The 26,363-nt window shown below is 34.2% G+C and overlaps 1 protein-coding gene across 4 annotated transcripts in view; it reads right to left on the reverse strand.

Moving 5' to 3' along the window:
• Window positions 1–894: 894 nt before the first annotated feature.
• Window positions 895–26,363, reverse strand: part of LOC149787078 (uncharacterized) — a 103,719-nt gene continuing 78,250 nt past the window's right edge. For 2 of the 4 annotated variants that reach the window (XM_089977602.1, XM_089977603.1), the window contains exons 13-19: window positions 17,351–17,396; window positions 16,849–16,957; window positions 15,019–15,080; window positions 12,158–12,226; window positions 11,114–11,173; window positions 9,053–9,141; window positions 895–4,733 (exon numbers count right to left, since the gene is read on the reverse strand). In XM_089977602.1, the coding sequence (XP_089833728.1) occupies window positions 4,071–4,733; window positions 9,053–9,141; window positions 11,114–11,173; window positions 12,158–12,226; window positions 15,019–15,080; window positions 16,849–16,957; window positions 17,351–17,396 (1,098 nt within the window). In that variant the 3' untranslated portion in view covers window positions 895–4,070. Of the gene's footprint in view, window positions 5,218–9,052; window positions 9,142–11,113; window positions 11,174–12,157; window positions 12,227–15,018; window positions 15,081–16,848; window positions 16,958–17,350; window positions 17,397–26,363 lie in introns of all 4 variants that reach the window. The other 2 variants (XR_016425083.1, XM_089977604.1) reach the window with 2 other exon arrangements.

Raw genomic sequence — 26,363 nt, forward strand, 5'->3', positions numbered from 1 at the left:
TGCTGTGGTTGGATAAAGTTCTGTCAGTCAGGAGACCCATTTATGTCCTAATTCTTCTGTGAACAGAGGTGAGTTTATTTACTTCTGTAAGTTAAAATTAAAACCACGCTTGTATATACGGTGGATTCTATATCTATGTTACGGATAAACCACTCCCTCACCTCACCCCGCCATCAAATACTCAATACCTTTAGTTTTACTTCTTATTGTTGTTCTTGACTTGTAGTTTTATGCCATTTTTCTCATTATGATATTGTTATACGTGACATAACAAACCCATGTAGGGGTAACATATCCATATTCAGAAAGCTGAGATAATTTTTCCTCCATTTCCCTTTGCGAGTTGAGTTCAAAAATGGCTGCCAAAAATGTTCATTCAAAACCAAACATTCCAGAATGGGGGGTTAAAAACATTTTCCCATGATCCCAGCTAATCAGTAAAGAGGATACTGCACAATAATTTCATGGGCTTATTTGGACCAATAAGAATGACATAAAGTGATATTTTAACATGTGATAATATAAAAAATATGAAACTGCACATATTATAGGAAAACTATACCTACTATGTGATAAAAGTGCGAAAGACAACTTTGATTTGGCCTTTTGTTGTCAGACTAACAGAAAATTATCATTAATGTACACACGTTTTAATGGGCATATTGATCAACTTTGCAAAGGAAATATTTGAGAGGTCAAAGAATAGCAATTTAGGGCATCAAACCTGTGCATAAATCAGTTTAAAAATGTTTACAAAAAAAATGCTTGTTCATCTAGTTTTGACTAATTTATTCTTTGCTTTCTATTCATATTTCCAAAAGAACCCCAAAAATAAAGGATGCGTTTTCTGTTACAATGACTGACAAATGAAACAAGAAAATGAAAAAAACATGCTTAACATTCATTATTTTTAATGTGTTCATACTCATATCTTCATTCCATACAAGTTGTAGTATGTACACATTTTACATACATGTAACATGATTTCAGCTTTAAAAATCTTCCTTCATGAAGGAATGGAATATCCAATAATATATGAAACAAGTGGAATGATGAGCAATTGGTCAAGTAAATTTATTTCTCCTCTCCTGTATCCCATCCTACTAAAATCTGCCAGCAGTTGCATTCACAAATTCATTCATATGTTTCATCCATTTTAGTCAAGAAAGGCAATAACTTTTTAAAACCAAATCACAGCAGCACAAAGATTTGTCCATATGGGCATATGTACAACCATAATTTATATAAAATTTTACAATGGTCCATAAAAATATGTAAAATATATTGCATTCACAAGCTGCAAAAGGAAAAAAGGTAAAATTTCATGCAAATGTTGCTAGTTAGAAATCATTTGCTGCTGTCATGGGTTTCATGCCATTTTTGAGCACATGAGGGGCTATACATGGAAGCCATATGTTCAAGTCTTGGGCTCAGCCAATGTGGATATGTGAGAAAGCTTACCAGTAACCTCTTGTGGGTCAGTAGATTTAAAACCGGGGAAAAACCACCGACTCACAATTTACTATTAGCAAGCTTGCTCACATATCCACATCAGCTGAGTCCAAGACTTGAACACATGCCGCAGTCATTTGTCAATATGCACATGTTTATATTATGGACATAACAAGTACATAGTTTCATGGTGATTCATAGAAAACTGTGTGGACCTGGTTACATTCACAAACTCGGTCATAAGCTAAATCCAGCTTAAGTCAAAATGCAGAATAACTCCAATAAAAATTGCTGGAGTGATGTAACTCATTGACTTGTGCATACGTCTGTTACAAAGCAATCTATTAAAATTTGCCGTCACAAACCTGTTATAAGCTACAATTGTAAGTCTCAAAGGGTAATAACTCGAGGCAAAAAATCGTCCACACATGTCCACGATTCCCATAACATGCACAAAATTTCAAAGTATTCCATTAATAATTTAGAGACTGTTTGTGTCCACCAGATTCCATCATACACTACAGTCTTCAATTCAAAATGGACACTATTAACAAACTCTGCAGACAGAGGTACAGCAATTTGTCAGTATTTATTTGTAGATGTTGGAAACATTTCCCCAACTTTCATCTCTGTCCAGTTGCATTCACACAAGTCTTTCATACACCACATTCTGAAAAACATATTGAAAAGGTAATAATGCTTATAAACATTTTAAGAGCACAATCATCTTGATTTGAGCATTTTCAGATAAGAACTCATAATATGGTATGCAACTATAGTATGTAACCATAATTCATAGCCATTGAGAAGCTGATTTAAGGGATAACTAACACAAAGGAATTAAGAAAAAAAATGTGCAAATACAATGCACCATATTATTAAGACAAGTTAACAAAAATAATACAGATTTTCAACTCGTGCTTGTCAGTTGTCTTCTAATTAACTAAGCATAATGTAATTAAAGATTCATTTCTGGTTTATACCATAAACATGATCTGTGTCTCTGAAACAAAATTGCTCTACTGCAGACATAATTGTCACATGTCCAAAAAAATATAGGAAAGCATGGAAACAAACAGTTCATACTGCACACTCCACATGTCAGTCATATTGTGTCAGTATCTTCAAGAAAGCTTCCTGTGATGGTCAGTTCTCAAGTACCTGGTAAAAAATCTGAATGAGCTGCTAACATCTTATGGTTATTCAGCAGGCATTAAAAAACAACTTAGCCCCTACTTGCCCAACACATATATTGAACTGACAGATTGCATATATAATATAGTTCATGGTGATTCCCATGGACAGCATGAAATGGCTTATATTAGGAACATCTATTCACTAGATGACATGGGGGAATGTCTTCAGTAATTAATCATTTTGAACTAATAAGTGTCGCTAATAGTTATACCAAGGGGAATGTCTTCGTGTAATCATGATGCACCTCTCCCTTGATAACTCGTGCACAACGGGGTCCACAAACATAGGCTGCACTATAAGCGAGATGTGAGTTACCAAGGGACCTCCAAAAACTGAAAACAATCGCTTTGACATCGAGAAAACCAGAGGAGGGGGCGTTAGGGAACTGGGCTGTTTAATGACTAAATCCTTATTTTACAATTACGTCGATAATAAATTTTAATAATGTACTTTTTCTAATGAAGTTGTTCGTTATTCTGTTTAAATAACATTTATTTTTCAAAATGTCCAACATATAAAAGATCATTCCAACTGGTTTGAACAACCATCATATGTACGTGAAAAATCTGTGTATTACGTCACTCACTGCCTTTTGTTTTCTTGATGAGTCTGGTTCCTGTAGTGGTGTTTAATAATATCCTGCCAAATCAGAGTCCACAAGCAGGAAACTAGACTAACTGTTGATACACCCTCAAACAAGATTCTTTTTTATTTCTAAAACAAATGACATTTATTCTGCGAGACAATCAACTACATCAAAACTAGATTTTTGTATTGTTCAAATAGCACAGTATTGATGTCGTAATTTCATTTGGAAGTAATAATGAAATTTCTTATCATCCCTGAGGATATCTCTAAGTGCCAGTTCAAGAATTCTTTGAAACTCGCTTGCCTACATTGGTCTGTATCTGTGAAATCAAGATCTTTATTTTACGAAGTATTCATTTTGGTTGGCTGCCTTGTTATATTTGATCAGTTATGAAAGAGTCGGTTAAGTTAAAGTAGTTTATGTTACGTACACAATAACATTTATAACAGTGTTCGATTGATCAAATGAAGTGAGTTCACCTGACATATGACCGGGACTGCTAGATTTTAAGTTTGTAGGATTTTCGTGCCTTTTCAGCATACGTGACATTTTCATTGATCAAATTTTCCTTACATATCATTAATTACAGTGTACTAGGAATTTTGTTTTGGAAAGAAAATGTAAAATATTGTATGACCTATCATTATATTTGATATTTCATACCGCTGATCCAAATTTCCACGTCTTATCAACCGTTTTTGACGATAAAAGGAGCCTTCATCAAAGTTTCCGTTACCAATTTTGATCATGATTTTCTTAAATGTCAACAAATTGGGATAACTTTTTGGGGTATTTTCAGGTTTAAAAAATGGGATCCATGCCTGACCCTGCATTATAAGCGGGTTTGCGAGTTATCGGGGCATGACTTATCGAGAGAGTGGTGTCCTTGTAATGTTATGTTACATGTTGTCAGATCTACTTGTTCTTGGTTGTCTTGAGTTGCAACCAAATTCTTTAGATGATTCACCAATCCATCTATATTGTGAAAATGACGGACACATGCTGTACCTGTTGGATGTGTAAAACCCAATGCATCACAAGAATGCGGGTCAAACACACTATAGCATCCATTGCCATTACATAATATGGCTCTGCATCTATCATGCATTCTAAGTATAAAACTCTGGCCTTGATTACTTCTCACTGCCTCTTTGACAAGAGACTCTATTTGTGAAATTAAACTGTATGATGTGTGATATTGTACAGTTACATTTCCAAGATGCAATGTTAATTGTTCTGGCAGTTCATCTACATGAAGCCTGGGCTCTGTCCCTTCTAACGGCCAACGTCTATTTTTCAGTTCATTGACATGCACTTTGTCTCCTTCTTTTAATATTATATCAAGATCATCTGATCTCCATGCTGAAGGTTGTTTGTAAGCAGAGAATGCCACAGCAATAACACACATGGTGGTACATTGGGCTCCTGCTGCATCATGCTTGAATACAGGTGAAGCCTGGTGAATGCTTCCTCTTACGACACTTGGCACAACTACCTGAAAATTACATACAGGTTTTAAAATTCAATATATTAATTTACTTTGGTACTCAATTTCACCAAACAGAACTGTTACAGATGAATTTACAATATTAAAGGTATAATAGTTGAAGATATTAATTAAGAAGAAAGAGGCTGTGTTTGAAATACACTATCAAAACCATAATCCATACAGAAATGACACAGAGTAACTTGAATGCAAACAAGTGATTCTCTTGCTGAGATAAAAATTATTGTTTTAAAGGCAGTCTACTGCACATACCATTTATTGCTAAAATCATCTGCTTTTGAAATTAAAGAATAAAAAGTTTTAAATAATATTTAAAAATGAGACCGAGCCAGTCTACTGGGGACATGTGCACACAAGAAACTGTAAATTGATTACCTTTTTGTAATTTGGAGAGTTCAAGTCCTACATGGTATACTCCCAAGATGTTTCAAGTAATAATGGGATCAGTGGTGGTCCATGATGGCTATTGAATCTGTGATTGAAAATCGGCTAATTTTTGCCAAAGGTGAGACAAAAAAGGGATGACACAAACATTATTTTGGCATAAACACTTTGTAATATACAGCTTTTCCCTATTCATTTTGTTGACAATACCCAGGCTGATATTATTTACTACAATAAATTTGACATAAAAATCTTAGTCATGCTGTTTTATAAAATAAATATGAAACTGGCAACAAATGTACTCATTTTGTTTTCAGTACCCTTCTAAAACACATAAAACGTATGTCAATAAAAAATCCTATTGATTTAGAAACCAGTCCTTTGATCCATGCCGGTCAGCCATGTTGTTTGGTTAGAACTTGTTCACCATTATGCTTTGCAAAGAGATCTCTTGAAAGCATTTATGTGATCCTGACCACTCATTCCAAATAAAGATACAGGACACATGTTTGACTAACACACTTTATAATAGAGACAACAAAGAATAAATAAACAGCAAGTACTGGGATACAATATACCTTGTTATCAAGCAAGAATTATTACAGAAGTATGCTCACATCCATTTGATGATTGTACAAGCAACAGTGTCCAATAAACTCGCCAAAATATTAAGTGTATACATCGTTCTCTGTACTGGTGATGTAAGTGTGTAGCTCTTTTGAATGCAACCACATATCAAGCTTCACAACTGAACATGAAGCAGCATTGAAGAAATTCATGACACAAATATATTGTCACTGATACTTCAATAAAAATCACTGTGACAAACTTATGATACAATATAGTGCTACTTTTGTCAGGGTACATTATCAACGCTCCTATGGAAGATGCTGCAAAGTTGCCCCTACAATCAAAATGGTAAATTCGGTACCTTGTAAGTCATTTATGCATAGGCTAATTCTGCACTTCAACATTTTGAATTGCAGAGTCCTGTGAACGCACCTTAACAGTGAAAAGCCATTCCTGCTCCTTGACGGGCAAAGCCAATTTAAATCTTGTTCCTGAGCAGACTAATTCAAACCCACCAAAAGCAGCAAGTACCATGAGGAGACTGTTTGATTAATCACAGCCAGATCTGTGGATATCATACACCTTGGAAGTATCCATCTCTTTCCTTGGCAAACTTGACAATATATAACAGTCTCAAGATAAATTCTTGCATCATTACAATTAAAGAAGGCAAAAAGTTGGAGGTTTGACCTAACTTGCAGGCAAATGCACTTCATGCCAGGGAGGATAGATCAATTATCAATATTCTCATGGTGGCTTGATTATTACAGCCCTCTTTAAGATCTTGTTTACTGTCGACCCTACTGGTGCATATTTTCCTGGAAGTACAAAAATGCCTCAAGGAGCACAGAATGACTGCATACCCGGTCAGATCATTACCTGCAGACAGCATGTCACAGGAAATATGTTTGAATAATGTTGAAGTACGGCTTAAACAGTGGCGACATCATGACACTGCCCTGTAAGTTTGTAGGGATGTCATAGTGCAATTTGAGCCAATTCGATGTTGCCAAATGTCATTTTTCAAGCGAAGAAGTCCCATATAATTGACAGGAAGAGGAGAAAGAATGAAATGAAGAAACAAGTATTGGGAAGGGAGCATGACACTAACTTTAATGATCTAATACTTGTCATTATATATTGGATGGCCTGTTCTGGACAGTAATTACTCTCATGCACATTAGAAAATTCCATCCGCTCATTAGAAGTAACGTTCCAGAAAATCTAGAACAAGAAAGAACACAGACCCAATCTGTCCCCCATGTTACAGACTCATATGCACTATCTGTCCTCTTGAGACCTAGACTACTTGTGGGATATTTGTGCAGGGAATCTGGCAATAGTAACAGGTAAATATTACATCATTACAAGTAGAAACACTGTAGTTGGCATTCAGATGCTACACATGTCTTAGAATAGAGACTCAACATTATGTACCCATTCATAATGACATTACATATATATTAGAAGTTTTATAAGCACTAGAAATTTGCAAGTACATAAAATAATTATAGCCCAAACTTAATGTGAAGTCATTTAGGCTCCCTGTGCAAGTACCTAACTGTGTGATGACAACAAACTGTTAGCAAATTGTAAAGGCAGAACTATGTCGGGATAGGAAGAGAAACAGTTGGAAATACAGATGGAGTATACTTTCCTTACAAGTGAAAAACTCCAACTTGTAATGGTACATCTTCCACAAGGATTCTGGCTTGTACAAGTTCTCTCATTATGAGAGCATGCTCCTTGGCATGAACGGAAGCAGTTTCAGATGTATTCTTAGGTTATGCTGCCAAATCTTATACATAAAGGGATATCACTCTGCTTGACTGCCACATAGGTCGGCAGACAACTTATAGTTCCTTTCACTAAAATTATTATCTGGGATGGCTGGAATAGTAGCAGTTCTCCTAAGATATTATAATCGGGTAATGTATTTAAAGACGAAAAGAGGAAGCCTAAATTGGGGCTGCATTCTGGACTGGGGAAGGTGACGAGGATGAACACACCTCCTAGCCAGTTTTGACTGGGCCAGGAGTGGATTGGAGGGACTTGTATTGCTGGTCCTTCAGGTCCTGAGATGACACTGAGTGAATGAGACCTATGAAAAACATGTCTCCCTCAATGAAAGCAGTCATAAGAAGGTTCTTACTGTGATCGAATATGATGTTATAAGTGTCCAGGTCAGCATTCCAGCTGCAGCAGTTTGAATATTAGAACCATATCCAAAAAGGTATGCCTTGAGGTTTGGGCAACTGCTTCCAGCAAGCACTGAAGCATGGCTGGAGACAGGGATTCCGCCAACCTAAGACTAGGAAGCTGCTGACAAAACATCTGCATGCAAGGCCATGATTAGAAGCAACATAAGGTTTGAAGGGTGCTCCATTTCAGCCTAGTCTTTAGTGAGGTCATGAGCTCACTAAGACCAATATAATATTCTCATCCTGCTCTCTCACCCCTGATAAGAAGGAGGTCGCTCTGCTCTAGAAGAGACCTGGGGATCCTTGTCTTCTGACCAGTGGGGATATAATGACAATGACTGGTACCTGAAGACTTGATGTTTCGATCTGCTTGCTGCTATCAGTAGTTTAAGGGCTTTGAGAGGTTTCTGCTCCTCCTTCATGTGGTGTGGAGGAAACTGGACCAAACACACACTGGTATCAAGTCAGATTAACCAGCAGGAGTCTAAAGGTCTTATAATAGTCCTAAGAGAAAGATCCTAGAATATCATTATAGAATCTATGAATGTTCTTCTCTAATGAAGTGGTCTTCGTCATCTTTTGGACCCCAAAGACCCTGTGATGAATCCAATATTCTTCTGGGATTATGAGTTTTCTTTTTCTGAGTCCCAAGGAACTCAAATAAATGAATGGTGTGAAACATTTGTTAAAACAATTTTATATCAGCAATACACCAATGGTCAAATACACCACAACTCACTATTGATATTAATAGACAATAATGAGCGGATTGTTATACTTTCCAAGAGTGTCTAAGATTTATTAAACTATATATATATATATATATATATATATATATATATATATATATTGCAAAAAATTGAGATGTGAATGAAAAGGCAATGCCCTGGAAGCTTGTGGACAAGGATATCTTCCTTCCAGAAAAAAGCAGGCTATGCAGTAATGATGGATAGTGTTTTGCTGTATTAAAATGCATAAGCTTTAAAAGTATGGTGCAAATAAATCCAACACTGATCTATTCCCATTGTGCCTTAGCATGATGCAAACCTGTTATCAATTACACCCTTCATATATCAGAGATATGGAGATTTACTACTATCCTGGATATATTTTACACACTAAAGAAAATGTAATACTGAATTATGGTGTTACCTTAGAATCAGTATAATCCTGGTCAGAGTTGATGTCAGGAGGAACTGGACGTTCAATCTTTCCTAACTTCTCATGTACCTGAGACATAACTGAAGAAACATTATAGATAAATTATAATTATATATTTTCATGACATCTTATAGCAGTTGTTTTTCAATTAAGCCAGAACAACTGCAAAAAACTATATAACTGCAACAAAGGTTTACTTTTACTAAAGTAGCAACTGCTCAACTGAGTCTTGTATCATTCTCAATTCTACATATTACATGTATGGGTCTGATGCATTTTTAAAGATTTTTTTAAAGATTATAAGTTTATGATAACATAGGGGCCACCTAGAACATAAATAACACTGATACACGAGGCAATGCAATAAAAGCACAAAGATCTGGCATTAATAACTAAATTTACTCTAGCAGATAATCTTAAGACTAGATCACATTACAATATCAGCAATAGGTAACAATAAGTCACTTCAACACAATTTTCATATCAAACAGCATATCAACCAAATCTGAACAAAATGTGCAAGCATTCATTATAATCTATGGAACATAAAAACATTGCTTTCATTGTTTATTGTAATAAGTTCATTAAATAACAAATGCCACACTAAACACGACTGTCAAACAAATATAAACTAATCTATATAAATATAAATACGCATGGATACTCATGCTCATGGGTATTATAAAATGCAATCATAAATTTTATGACTCAGTGTCATTTACAGCAGGCTCCTTTGTACTGAAGGCTCAAAATGACCATCAGTCTTGGACACATCTGAGTAAACTGGCACATCTTCATTCAAACAGAATGTCATTTTTCAAACAAATAACAATACAGGAAACTAAGATAAAAAATTTCTCATTTAGGACCAACTAGGTGGTGATGTAACCTGGGTTCCAAAGAAATCTAAGCATAAGCATAATAGAAATAACCATTCTGAGCTGTTCAGTTTTCAAGAAGTATTTTGCCTTACAGCCTTCTCCATATGTTACTATGTTCTGTGTAATTTAATCCTCCAACTTTTTTATTCCACTTTATTTATTCATTTATTTTACAAATAAAACACAAACTTTCATGAATCAAACAAGTTACATTTTTATTCACGTAAATTCAACAAGAACTTTGGCAAAATTAAAAAAGTTTTTTGTGACAAATCCTATGACTGTCTTTTTCTGGTACAGAAGCAAATTAAATCGGAAAACTGGCATATATTGATCAACAAAAATGATTGATTTTCATGCACAGTATTGGTCAGTTACATTTTGCTGCTAGTCACAAGTCAATTCTCACAAAAGAAAATATGTTTTTAGAAAAGTATAGTCCTACATGTACGTGTACTTGAATTGGCCTAGATTTTGGAAGCATGAACAAATCATTGCCTTGCTCAGGCTACCAAAGGGATGAGGCTATTCACGGGGAAATATAAACAACTTTAAACCACTGACATTGTTGCAGAAACTTATTATTGCAAAAATGTGTGACTTGTTACTTATTCTCATATAAATGATCTCCAATCTTCTTTTTTCTACAACCAGGCATAACTGAATTATTATTTTCACTGTGCATTAGAAATGCCATTTGTTTTTAGAAACAAATTTCCTAGTTTTTGGTACTTCAGGTGCATAATCATTGTTCTGCAGTAGATTTGTCAATTAAACCCTGATAAATTAGGACCTGGTTATGTCTACGATTTTTTGACATCCCGACATAATCGAGATAACCAGGTTTGACTGTATCAAGTGTACAGAATTTCAATTAACATTTTTTAAAAATTCTTAAGTTAATAGCACTTGCTCTTTCACTAAATGCTTGGACTGCATGGAAACAAAATTTGCAATTTTAAACATGTTAAAAGAAATCTGATAAAAACTGCTGAGACGTATTTACTGATACCAAACTATAATTCATATCTTTAACAATATTCGGCTTTCAGTAAAGAAATGGCTAAGTGCATACTTCTAATGACTAATAGTTATTTACCACAGTTACAAAGTTTTGCATAACAGTATGAAATGTAGTAGGCAAATTTGCTGGTGTGCATTTTACCCTTACCTGCATCTTGATGATGTGACTCCTGTATGGAATTAATTTCTCGATTAATTTCTCGATTAGCTGAAAAATGAATATATTAATTTTTAATAAATCACTATAATTTGTATGTTTGTTTATCAGAGGTGTAAATAAAGATGGAAATGGAAATTTCTAGCTGAACGATACTACCAAATGTATATCATCATCAGCTTAAAAGCACTAGCTATTAAAGATGTTATATCCAGTTAATCCCTTGTCATTTTCTTTACAATTATTGTCTCTTATTCTGAATCATCCGTGAATATATTTACAGAATTGAATCACTTCAGTTAATTTTGTTTACTTTATAGTTTTTATATTTGTTGCTTCTTCTCTTATGACCAGAAAGAGGGTACCTACAGACATGTAATTACCTTCAAAGTAGACCCCGAGTTGCACTTATAATATTTAGCATTGGTTAGCATCATTTTCATTTAAAATTTGTACTAACAGGCATATGGACGATGGACAGCAGACCGTCCCAAAAGCTCTTCTGGTCTACAACCATTAGAGCTAAAAAGATACAATCTGCCGGAAGCTAAACATAGTGTATGAATGATTACATATACTATAAATAGCTACTATACAGATTTCATCATTATGTAACAACATGCTAATTCAGTCAAATATCAGCACAATACAAAAAACATACATTGAAAAGTTAGTAAATATCTTTAACTAATAATGCAGCACATAAGGAATATGGTGACCTTTTAAAAAAAAATCAATGTTATCCATTCTCAAAAAAAATAAATAAAATTGTATGTGTTTTCTAAGAATATTGAAAATAAATGGTATATTTCAAATTAAATGACTTCAAAAACTTCCAGGCAAATAATAAAAAATTATAACAAAAACATAAGCATGAAAAAGTTGATTGCCAATGCACAATTAATTATTATGTGTTGAACGATTACCAGACAAATTTAAGCAGCTGTTTAGACAACAGGTGATCAATCCATATGAACAAAACCCTGAAGTACAATACAAATCTGAACTCGGTAATAATGGACAAAATCTATGTACCAAGATACTTCTCCAATAAGTCTGGATTTTTATCCAGCCACTTAAACACATCCTTCTCCTTCAATGGTTCTGTAATAAAAAAGAAAATGACACATAATTATATGACCTCTAAAATTAAAAGGATCCAAGTTCATTTTCAATTGTTTCATCAATGGTTCTGTCATTAATAATGTAAACACATATTATGTCATATAAAATTGAAAGTTCCTCTTCAATTGTCTCATCAATAGTTTTGTCATCAGAAAAAGGTAAACACATAACGGTACATCCTTCAAAATTTAAAAGGTCCATGGTTCCATCCAGCATAATGAATCAACATTAAAGTTATAAATACAAGCAAACAGTGATATGTTAATTTAGTTTGTACTGTTTGCTTTTTTTTCCATGATAAAATGTTATGCTTGTATTTCGGACTTGACCTTGTCCAAAATCAAGTTCATCTTGTTCCTAACTAGAGACACTGCGGTTATTTTTATCTTGCAAACAATACACTGTTAATATTTCTGTAGGGTAAGGGTTAAACGTTAGGATCATTATCTTAGTCTGAGTCAAGGGCATGATGTTTACTATATTCTTTATTATAATTTTAGATTTAATCTTGTAAACAACTAGGAATGTTCCAGATTGTAAACTTCCACTAAATAAACATAGTATTTTCAGAAAATGCTAACTGTGACTTAGGTCTGGAAGAGATGTGTTTATTTGAGAAATGACTCATTCTATCTGTAACATCTTGAAGAATCGTTTGTATTGTCATGTTCAGTTTTGATCTTGATTTTAATTTATTCAAATTATTTTTCACTGGAAATGCAAAGTCTCAATAATATTCTTGGGCAGAGACATTAATTTGGAATCATAGTGAATTCAGACATGGATTATATTATTGTAATTAACTGGAGGACTCTTAGCAAAACATTACACTTTAGGCCACTGGTACATTAGCACATTCAAGATTATAGGCACATCATCTTTTCCAGTGCTGGATCTTGCTTGGAACACCACTGGAATTATATTTGAAATTTATTCTTTAGGACTTGTAATAAAACTTTTAGGACTATTTGGGATTTAATTGCCATTACTGTAAGTTCTTTTTAAATTTTCACTTTCTTTTCTGGGGAATGAAATTATTTGTTGAATTTTACAAAACTTGTTGGCTTTCATTCTTTTCTGTTACTTAGTTTAAGATCACAGTGTAATAATAAAACAAGTAACAAAATGATATTAAATACATCAAATGAAAACCCTGCTTCTTGTTTTTCTTTGTACTAATACGGTTCCATTCATGGCAACAAACTCGTACATGTCTACAAAATAGTGGCAAATTTTGTCATGTCAGACACTATATAGTGTTGGCTAATATAATCTCTGTTCGGGTTTGCAATCAGACATTTAAATCACAGTCAATGGTTGCTAATAACGTAACCCAGCAAATAGCATTTCCTTGTCTTGGCAGAACCACCAACACTGATTATTTTTCTCACCCAGTTTATTCCATTCAAATTAATGTAACCTTGCACGTTTGCAATTTAGTCAGCAGATTCAACACATAGTATTCACTATGTGCTGTTATTGCCTCTCACTTTTTAGATAGCTCATCAGGTCTTATATTGCTTAAAGAAAATTGCAGTAATTGCCTAGGTAAAATATAGGTATATATGCCGCTCTTAGAAATGGAAACTAAAAAAAAATAATTGCATGAGTGTTTCGAGCCACATGCTATTGTTTGTAGCACTGCACATTGATATAAATATGTTAATGACGGCAACAGGGTGACCTGTTGACCCTAAGTACACAAGTTCTAAGCAAGAGAAAATAGAAATATAAAAACATTTGATATTAATATTGTATCACATTCAATTGATGGATGTCATATGGAAATAACATTAAGCAATTAATACCTTAAACGGATAACTTTTAACTTTCATCAGTTATACAGTGAATATAATTATATGCTAGGCAATGATACGGTACAATACCGTGCACATACCTCTAACGAAGTGTTTAATGCCTTTGAGGAGATTTCTAATCCATGATTTTCTTAGAAATTTATATTTTCTGTCCGAGAAATATGGCAAGTGTTGCCATTACTAGTCCAATGGTAAGCTACATGAAAATCTTCTTGTGGAACACCGTGTGGACTACTAACAAATGAAATACTCTGCTAAGTGCATGAGTTGTCACTTGCAATTGCATTATTATGTTGATTCAACTGGGGTTGACTGAGTCTGTATTACAAAGTTTGAAGAATGCACGTCTGACATAACACATTTTTAGTTACTAGCAGCTTTGCAGTAGCTTTTGTGAGAGTGAATTTTTGTAGCTAGTTGTGTATAGCATGCGTGTCTGGAACAGTGTTTTAGCAAATTTTATCCCATCTGTAGCTCAGAAAATTTCTAGATCAGCATCATTAAATGTAGCTAAAAAGACCTTTCTTTTTTTTCTTGAAATGAAGTGTGTAAAGCTAATTTGGTACTTTTAGCTACATTTAATGACACTAACCTGAAAATTGAGTTACAGATAGGATAAAATTCACCATGCTGTGTTGGAACGAACTACAGTTTCTAGTGTAAAAAAACAGATCGACTTCATGTGCGTGTGTGAGTCTGTTCCTCTCAAAATGTTGTGTACGGCGTGTTAAAAAAGACCTTAATCTGCTTTATGGATGAATTCCTTGTTGTTGTTCGAGTTAATAACAATTCAGGCAGGCAAAGCAGAAAACAATAATTTCTTCTTTATAAAAGTAGTTCCAAGCGCATTGACACCAAGACTTAGATGAACTGACTGTGACAATCAGACTGAGATAAAACAAGGTCAGCAAACAGCTAGATTTCTCTGTCACATAGGTGAGAAAAAGCATTTACCAGAATTGGTCTTGTTGACCTGATGATCTGAATTTCCATTTTGCCCACTCTCATTCTTTTTTCTGAAAAAGATTTCATAATAACTAGTTCTAGTGATAAAACAACTTAACCAAAGGCAACTCTGATAATTTTAATAAATTATTTCAGTGCACTTTTCTATTATTTGTAATGGTCATGAGGATTGGTATTGCAATTACTATCAACAAAATAACACTACTTATAATTAACATGGTTGTTATTTATGCTGTAGTTGTGTTTCTCCTGGTCTATAATTTTAAGCCATTGCCTGATATTATATTACTTAACATCTTTCCTGTTCTATGAATACCCTATCTCACATATTATTCAGTAACATTTCTAACTGCAGGGTTAAATGACCTAAAAAGGAATAAATAATTTTCTAAATTTATATAAAAGTGATAGGTACAATTTAGTGTAACAAATGTGAGACTTCATATTTCAAAATGAGCGTAGATATTTTATATGTTATTTCAAATCCACTATTTAATCTTTATTATACTTTACTTTTATATCAAATTCAATTAACTGAAACTTTAAAACTAAGGTAGAAAGGTTCAGTTGGTTTCCTTTAACATCAATGGCAGACAAATATAAACTTTAACCCTTTACCTCATGCAAGTGCCTTTGGATGCCTCTACTGAATTCGCATACAACTGCCTTTTGACACCTCCACACCATTCTCACGGAAACGTCTTTTGATGCCTGCTTACATCAGCCATTTTTAGCGGGTTTTTGTAGCATCACCTTTGGATAAAACCCCCTATTTGATACTACATTCATTTCTGTGAATGACCATTACATCAGATCACGTGGTCACTGTTTATGCTCTGGTCAAAATCTGCTATTAAAAGTAACTGGTTCTTACTCTCCACTCTCCAAAATGGAGGTCACGGATTTCATTCAGTACTTACTCGAGTTTTCACGATTAGAATCACGACTATGAAAGCTCCAATAACTTAGGTAAAGGCTCCGATATTGATGTAGGCAGCAATTAGTTTCTATGAATTATTAAATTCAGATGTTGTTGTGATGTAGACGCAGAAAAAGAAATTTCGAGTATGAGAAATGGCAGTTATGCATGGTCACGTTGCTTCACTGACTTGATGGTGAATGAGTTCTCTGAAGATTTTAAAGCACATAAAAAATTCTTCCGTGAAAAATAATTATACAGCTATAACGATAGGACTTTTCTCTTAAATTTTTCCGTGCATAATAGATGTGTATACAAAACGTAAAATGGTTAAAACTGCTGTTAAACATACAATACACTGCTTAACAGTTAACAGGCAGGCCTGTGTGCATGGAGTCGAACAGGTAACAGGTGCTCTATTTATGTAGCACACTGCATGTGGTAACTTTGCTACATGTGTATCTCGAGGCTAAAAAGCCATCTGATCTATGAGGTAAAGGGTTATAATAGGCAGCCATGGATATCCTATACTTTTATCCACCCAAGACTCATAATAATACTGAGGCTGGGGAACCTCAATTATCAGGGGTTGGGGAACATCAACTTCATGTATACATTTCCAGAGGTTGGGGAACCTCAATTTCATGTATATATTTTCAGAGACTGGGAAGCCTCATGTGTATATTCTCTCAGGTTAGGGAACCTCAATTTCATGTATATATTCTCAGAAATTGGGGAACCTCAATTTCATATAATAAATATTCTCAGAGGCTGGGGAACCTCAATTGCATGCATATGTTCTCAAACTAACTAAATATATAATTATATTACACATACCAAACATTTAAAGCCAAAATGAAACTTTTAACATAATATCAGTGATTGGTGTTGAATAATACCTTCTCATATCCATGCTTATGGAGGATTTTTCTGTCTGAATCCTTGCAACTTTAGGTGATTGCATTTGTTTAGTAGAAGTGGGGACGATGGGTGATAACAGCCCATCTTCTTCATCACATGCAATTAGAAATAGAAATAATTACAACTAAGAGAAGAGGTACTTCTGAAAGTATTCTCAAGATCTTAAGTCAACAAAAAAGACAATATTTTTCAGACTTTGAGATACATTACAAGATGATACTTAAAATGAAAAGATAAAGTTGTTTTCATCCACAGATAAGACAAATCAGTTATGTTAATTTATAAATCCTTTTATTCAGTTAAAGTTAAAATTAAATAATTAAGTACATAGACCACATATTAGCTTGATAAAGTTTGTGCTACTAGAGCTATTTCTAGGAATTATATTATACATGTTTATGCAAAGGTTTCTGAAGATTCATTCATTATACAACTGAAATCCGAACAAAATAATGATTGACTATAATAATATACAAATACCTTTTGATGAAGTGCTTCCTTGTGATGTATTGTATTTCGTACATCCCTAAGGGTAAAATAAAAACATGTTCACAATTAGTTATAAAGATGGATAAATAGAAGGACACCAGAATAGCTAAATATATTGATTATGTGATCTTCCTCAGCAGCACATAAGACTCTTCTGGTTCAGTAAAGTATTAAAATGTTTTTGAGGGTGTTAAGAAATGTAGCAATCTGGGTGAGTAAAACTAGTATTACATATGTCATACAAACTGTTATGCTTACTCTTTTGGCAATGGAAAAACCATACCAGAAGCTCTATCATCCGTTTCTATAAATTCTTGGAAGATGTGCATTTACCCTGTCTTAGTACCTGTCATATGGCCCATGCAATTTAGTACGTCCTCATTCTTTTCTTGGACTTTAGGGAATGAGGGATATAACAGCGGGGTGGGATGAGGGCATCTGTGGTACAGCTCATGATTTTTGGAACCACATCCATCACAGTGGGTGACTTAATCCCATATACTTTTGCTTCAAAAAGCGCTAAGAGATGGAGTGATACATGCCTACAAAAATCACCACTGTACCTTGGCCGGCATCCCAATGGCATCTCTACTGTGGAGAAGCTAGCTGTCTTTACTGATTGACATTTGAACAGACAATGAAGACCACCCATTGAAATAACAAGATGTCATGAGTGATTTACAATCAGATACCATTTCAGCAATCAGTGATTTTTATTTTGATCATGTATATATATATATATATATATATATATATATATATATATATATATATATATATATATATATAAGGATCACTGATATCTCACCTCTGTTTGTGTGGGTTCGAGTCTCGGATTTGGCCAATGTAGGCATGTGAGAAAGCTTGGCAGTAGCTTCTCGTGGGTCGGTGGTTCTTTCCAGGGTTTTCCCGTTTTCTTCCTCCACCATTAATACTGGCAGCCATGTTAAGCCTATCTTGTGCTGAAAAATGGCGTTAAACCCTGCAGCAACAAAAACAACTTATATATATATATATATATATATATATATATATATAAGGACAATACAAAAATAATTAAAAAGGTCTTAGATTTAGAAAATGTAGATAGACTTCTTTTGCAAGCATGTTAATGCTTTTACTTATCAAAATAAAATCTAAACAAATTACCCACTAAACTAGATAAGAGGCACTCTGTGTTGAGCTTCTCTTGAACAGTATAAATTTATCCTACTTTTTAAACATGAAAAGTAATCTTCTCTGAGGTATGGACATTTAAATTGAAGACAAAAGCTGCTTATGTTTGAAAACACAACAAAACAGAAAACACTTAAATGTGAACTATGTGATTAGACCTTAAGCTATAATGGCACAGTTAAGATGCTTAATATATATGTACACAATTATGAACCAGTTCAGTTCTGATTGCATATATACTGTGAAGGACTGACCATTTAATTTACTGGGCTCAACTTTTCTTTCTGACTGTGGTATATTTTATTCTTTCATTCATCACAAGGTAAATTTTTGTTTCAAGTAAAACAAGGAATGGGATAGTGTCCTTTTCATACAAATTAGAACAAGACAATTATATTCAAGCATTTCCACTCCCCTCTTCAAGAAACTTAAATTGTCTCTCTCTAATAAAGACTTGGCTTCAGCAGATGTTCTGCAGAAATCAAGGCAGTGACTATTGTAAACACTGTTATAAAATGCTAGCATCATAAGATGATGTCAATTTCAGCTTGGGAAAGGTGCTTTTTCTAACACATGAAGGCATCCAACTTGGTGCATTTTACTCAAATAATGGTCCCGCCATTTACAGAAGGATGGTAATTTTTCCTAATTAATATGATTTCAGTGCATTCTTGAAATGAATAGTAATGTCAAAAACTGTCAAATTTGAGATATCTATCATTTTTTATTTCCATCTAATGTATGGCATTCTGTGTGGATGTCTCCACATCTGTTGTACATTATGATAATGAGAACTCGTGTATAGTAGCTATCACAATTTAATGCTTCATTTCAAGATGTTTATAAGACGCTTACATAAATCAAGGCAGTAACCATCAACATTGTTATAAAATACTGACAAGGATCAAAAGATAAAATTACTGTCAGCTTTGCAAAGGTGTGTTCTTATCATACAAAGCCATCTGGATAGCACGCTGTACATAACAGCCCTGGGGCCCCGGCAGGTAAAGTAGTCTAAAATGCTTGCCTTTGCCAATCACTGCCATCTCACCTATGTCTGTGTGAGTTTGAGGCTTGGGTTTGGCCAGTGTGGGTATGTGACAAAGCTGCCAGTATCTTCCAGTGGGTTGGTGGTTCTTACCAGGCTTTTCTTGAGTTCTTCCTCCAACACATATACTGGCTACGATATAAAGCCAATCTTGCACTAAGAAAAGGTGTTAAACTTCACACAAAAATTAGCAACCCCAATTATAGTCCCACCATTAAAAACAAAAGTTTGATAATTGTTCATAACTAATTGGTACTGAAATTATTGCTGAAATGAATAATAATGGAAAGCTGTCAGATATGACATACTCAAGGATTTTAATTTTCAGCAGAATTTACTTATTGTATGCATCGTTTCCACATGCATCATATTTGTTCATTTTTGTAAGGGTGAAATATAAAACCATTTTTGTATCATCATTGCAAATATAGTAAGTCATAAGGAAATGATATGATAATAACCTAATCATAATACAGATCCATTTTTTGATGCTTGCTTGACACAGATGTTAAGGTATGCAGTTTCCTGTTTGTGACTTGTGGAGTCAGGGGTCAAGAATTGGGCAGCCAAGTCGCCCAAAAAGCATACACTTCACCTTCATCTATAATTTTTTTTATCTAGCCCTGACATTTTATTTCCAATTTTTACTGCTTGACAGTACTACTACTCAACCTAGTTTTAACCTCAGATGAAATATAATGCAGCATTGCAAACATTGCTGATAAAGGAAACTCCTACGCATTCACAGGTGTATGTTTTAACAGCTGATTGACTGAAATTCACAGGCTTTATAACTGATTGGCAATTAGCTGGAAAACTCACAATGCATATACTGATTCATGTACAGGGAGTACAAATCTGAGATGGCTTCACTGGTAAACAAGGCATATCTTTCTATAGATCTTTTCTGAACCTCTGTCCATTTGTTTGTGATCAAGTCGCACAAATAATCTATCCATGCACAGCACTGATGACAAACTATCCAATAAAAAATTATTCAAAATGTATCATGCATATATATCAATGGTTATTAGCAGTTATAAATAAAAACTGTGTGCATTTTCTTTGTCTGTGTAAAATAGAATGCACTTGGACTTTTACTGGAATTCAAACAGTGTGATTCTGTGTTTTATACAATTTGGACTTATCAATGTCACTAAACATTTGGTTAAGTGGTGGCTCACCAGAACATAAACATAAGCTTCCTGCTGGGGAAGAAACACCCCTCCTAACAAGAAAATCTTTTCTAGGGAAATGAATTAGAATGCTTTTGCATGGTAAGAACTTGATGAGAATTGAAAGTGGCATTATTCCATTTGTCAATAGACTAGGATTGACAAATCATATCAAGAAAACATGAAAGTCCTGTGAAAACCATCCATTTTTGACTTGCAGCATACAAGTTATTTTTACACCATTTTACTTTTTTTTTTAAGCAAAAAACCACCTTTGGCAAAGGAATATTTTAAAATTGGCATTATTAAATGTTTTATTTGTATTTGGTACACATGGTTATCATCATCACAATTTAAGAAAACATTTCAAAATGATTGTGACTCAATTCTGATAAATGTATGTGATAGCACAAGTTCACACAACAATGTCTGTATATTCAAACCATAGTGGACACTGATGTTAAGGATGAGTAAAAGCAGTGTTACCACTACTTGTGTAAGGGGTTAATTAAAAAAAATCAGGATCTTTTGGACTATGTTTTTTGTGTGGTTTCAACAGTATTTATTAAAGAGAACATAACACAGGATTATTTATAACAGTTTACATAATATTTATTATGAATTATTATTTATATAGTTTATGCAGGATTGAAAAGTTGCTGATATTGAAAAGAAATAACAATTAATAATTGTCTGCCAACATGAAATAGATATGTCTAATGCAAATATTAATATATACCTGATCAGTTCTACTATATGCAATTAATCTCTGATAGAACCATGTTTGATTATAATATCAAATCCCTCCACCCCTTGATCTTAAATGTTTACTTCAGCAGTGGTCCACTGCAGCACAAGATGTAACTTTAAAGGGCGTTGTGTATATGTGTGTGATTATTCAGCTGCTGTGTGCCTTTCTGACTAGATTAAATAGGCTTATTGGGGTGGTGCTGGTTGTGGTTGTGGTTGTGGTGAATAACTTCAACTACAATTTTATTTGATTTTATTTTATATAATTATCATCATTTTTCATTGCAGCTGGGCATCACATGACTGCCATTCTCAAAAGTAAATTAAAGCAGCAGGAGCCAATGAAAAAAAATCTTGGCATAAAAAAATTCCAAGGATGATAAGGTCGTTACAGGCTAAATGAAATCTGCATACTTTTCTTAGCGAAACATGAGATGCCAAAGGAAGAATATCCTTATGTTGTGGACTTGCAAAATATCTGGGCATCAAACTGCGCAAAAGTGAGACTTTTTATATTACCGACCTAAGTGTAATGGAATTTTGGAGTGCAATTGTATCTGTCATTTTCGAGGATGAAGTTCATGAAGTTCATGAGACAGATAACTTGGCAATTATGATGGATGAAAGTACAGATATAGGAAAGTCAAATATACTCCTTACATATATTCAGTACTTCCACCAACTATGTTTGAAATCCTGCTTATTGAGCAATTGTGAAATTCATGGAGGGACAATCAATGCTGAGGCAATAGTTAGTTATTAAAGTAACTGAGGATCTGAAGGAGAAGGGACAAAATATTAGAAAGATGATAGGGACAGGTTCTGATGAGGCAAGCATCATGACCAGTATGAGTCATGAGGCTACCAGAAATCCCACAGCACAAGCCTGTTGAACAAAGTCTGTTAGTTTCGTTTAGCCATCACGTATATGCTCATGAGCACATTACCTCAAGCCAAAATATTTTATTTTATCAAGATCAGACCAATGGTGGATGGTACACGTGACTCTTTAAAGGACCAGACTGAGTGCGAAAGAGCATTTGTTGTTGTTGTAGGGTTTAATGCCATTTTTCAGCACATGATAGGCTATACATAGCGGCCAGTATAAATGGTGGAGGAAGAACCCAGGAAAATCCCGGTAAGAACTAACGACCCACAAGAAGCTACCTGCAAGCTTTCTCACATACCGACATTGGCAAAGCCAGAGATTAAAACCCATGCAGACAGAGGTGAGATGGCAGTGATCCATAATGGTTAGTGCTTTAGACCATTTCGCCACCCGAGGCCCACTTATGCTTTTAAACTTCTATGAATTACTGATTGATGAAACTTTAATGTAATGATGATATGATGATGAGTGTAACAAAAGTTTGTTTCATTTACAGAGTATGTTCATACATACATCTTCTATCCAGCCATCAACATATATCTCTGCATCCAAATACAATGCATATGAATATGATGCAAACTGTGTTTATGATACACATACAAGATAGTATGTTCTACTTATAAGTAAAGTATTGTTTGAAAACAATGTTAAATATAATGATACATAATGAGAAACAGAGGACAAAGAAAAAAACATGCAAATCACACACAGACATATATGTATATAAATAATACATATTTTCTACTTTGTGCTTTGCTCTATCTTCTTCCTTTTCAGCTATCACTTCTCCCTATTCTGTTCAAAAGGAGAAGTCACTTCTCCCTAAAATTCAAGTCTAGCTTGACCCCTGTGGAGTGTTCGTTAGTGAGGAAAAACCAAAAGGTAAACTAATTAATTTTTAATAGTGTTTGGCATGTTTCTGTATGTGGTATATCACTTTACAGATATGGATAAAATGGAACTGAATGATTAGGTGCTGTAGGTCTCATCAATAATAACAAAAGTTAAATTACATATTTGCAAGTAGTTCAGAACAAGATCAGTGTCCATTTTAAACACCTAATCTAATTGACATAATGAATAGAAGACAATAAACTGATAAATGTAAAAACTTGATAATAGCTGTATTGATTAATTCACAAGCTTTGTTTCTATTACTGCTCTTTTCTTTTACAAGAATCAAACATTTGATAAGCTTCCAGTTAAGATTGAATTACATTCTTTGTTGTCAACCTCATGGCAAAAAAAAAAAAAAATGGAAAGAAAATCTGCAGAAGATCTACTGTTATTTAGTTATCAGTTTGCTCATGAATTAATATGTCAATATGTCAAACATGAAAATAAACCTTGCTGATGGCTTCTATAATGCTAGTTGTTTAGTTTGCACATGAGCATTGATCTTCGAAAAGTGTATGTGTCAACATACATGCACACTAGGATGACTTTTTTGATGCCATTTGTGTTTTTTAAAAATGCTTCTTTGATCATTAATACAAAATAGTAATGTAAATTAAATTAAAGACAAGAAATCTTAATAATGAATTTTGCAGCAATAATGGTTGCGTAAATTTGCATGCCGATGTAGCAACTGCCAGAACTATGCTTTGTCAAGTTTCAATCACCCAAATATAATGCTGTGATTGGATGTCAGAAAAATATCATACATAATGTTACTGAAACCTAGTGCATCAGACTTTGTGTGATTTTGTTTCACTTCAGTCCAGTATAAAAATGCAATTCTGTTTTTTATTCGTATGACATATATCATTCTTTACACTGCAGGGAGTACAATATAACTGGCTCCATATGATCATTAAAAAAGTATATTGTGCAAACTGCAACAGAAATAAGGACATTAATGCATCTGTAGATTCCAAATCTGAAAACAAATTAGATTCATTGCACAAATGTAATATTAAGTTTTTGAGGAACTGTCATAATGCTAATATTATCTAAATTGTATATTTCATTATGTAACATACATCATCTTTGTTAGAACTAAGAAATGTTCATTATTAATTTAGTGCTCATGCCTTCTTTTCACTATCAAAATGCAAATTGGTTTTGAAATGTAATGATGTAGATAAATTGGTCCACCTACACCCTCTTTCTCTATTTTTCAAAAATGCTAGGAAAGGGTAATAAACAGCAAACCAAGCCAATATTATTAAGACCACATCCACTCTGTGGTGGTCATTGGATGTGATTCCATGAGAAAGAGTGCTGTGCTGATGATGCTGCAACCATAATAGATGCACCGAGAGATATTGGAGGGGTTTTGTCTTAATCCTCTCCACTTTCTCTCCACTCACCCTGTGAAGCATAAGGTTTTTCGAAACATTATGCGAGCTGTACTATCAATATCAAAAATTGTCATTTGGCCCCCCCCCCCCCCACACCAAAGAGGGTTGATAAGACTTTTAGGAATAATAAGATTTTCATGATTATTGTAGTGGCCATATTGTCTGTCAGATCATCACAATTTTTATTTAAGACCAACCAGGCATGGTAGGATGTCTTCCAGTGAAAACCCATGTTGATGACTTTCTGTTCAGGAGGAGCAGCAATAACAGGATCTTCATGATGTCTGCTGCAGTGATCATATCTGATGTTACATCAGCAGCATTTTCATTTCAGACCAAGAGTCTTTTAGTGAAACATGCTGATAAGACAAACACATTTAGAAATAGCAACAATAAGCATTTCACTAAGATGGACATACTGAACGTCTATACAGAACCGATTTCATTCTGTACCAACTAGATATCATTTGAAGTCTTTAGTGAAAAATCCACATTGATATGACCATCTATTAAGGCAAACCAGTAACAAGATGGCTGCTGTGGTGGCCATATTGGACATCTAAGCAGCACCTTTTTCATTTAGGACTCAACAAAACCTTGGGATGAAAGTGTGTGTAATGTCTAATGGCAATCCTCCAAACTTGTGTTAATATACAGACAGACATAAAAAAGGAACGATATGGTCTATGGTCTATGGCAGAAGTGGGCAAACTTTCCAGTGCAAGTGCCGCATACACAAATTTTTACCTTGTCGAGGGCTGCATAGTTCATTAAGTAAAATAATTAATATTTGAAATAGCAAAAACAAAAGGTTTTTCTAAACAACATCTAATTCATTTTCAGTTGTTAAATCTTGTTAATATTGAAAACTTAAACTTAAATTACAAAAGAAGCACATTTATTTGATAAACAGAGTAACATAAACAGAGTCAGTGCAAGTGATAACTTGTTCCTAGGCCGCATGAAAACCCTTTGCGGGCCGCATGAAAGCCCTTGTCGGACCGCATGTGGCCCATGAGTCGTATTTTGCCCACCACTGGTCTATGGTCTATGTCGAGTAGAGCTAAAAGTAAACTATTAATAGAACCACTGAATTAGATCAAAGTCACTTTACTGCTGGATGGAAATATCAAGTTTAATAACTGTACAAGGAATTTTTAAAAATTACTGACTCAAATAGGTGAACATGTAAAATAAACTTGTGGTCATGTATTATCCATCATGCTGCATTCACGCTTTATCTTTAATTGACTGGAGAAGTAATAGTATCCAAGATATTCTCTAAAAATGAAAGATATTTGTTTGCTTGCACAGGTAAGAATTGAATCACGTGGCTGACAACAATGCTGGGATTTGATAAACTCTAGTGCACATAGGGCAAGTTAGCTTAAAATGCAGAAGAATAATGCTTTCAAGGAATGCAACCTACTGAGTATCAGTTAGCTCAGCTCAGCATATCATATCAGGATATATACATACAGTAGAACCTGTCTTGAAAGACCACCTCTTCTGCCAAAAAATATTGGTCTTTCAAGACAGGTGGTCTCTCATTGCAGGTAATAACACTATATAATCAATAAATCCGTGCATGGAGATCCTGGTCTCTCAAAACAGGTCATCTCTCATAGCAGAGGTCTCTCAAGACAGGTTTTACTGTATCATC

The sequence above is a fragment of the Sinohyriopsis cumingii genome, chromosome 12, assembly GCF_028554795.1.
Source record: "Sinohyriopsis cumingii isolate HCF-2022 chromosome 12, ASM2855479v2, whole genome shotgun sequence".
NCBI classification, from domain to species: Eukaryota; Metazoa; Mollusca; class Bivalvia; order Unionida; family Unionidae; genus Sinohyriopsis; species Sinohyriopsis cumingii.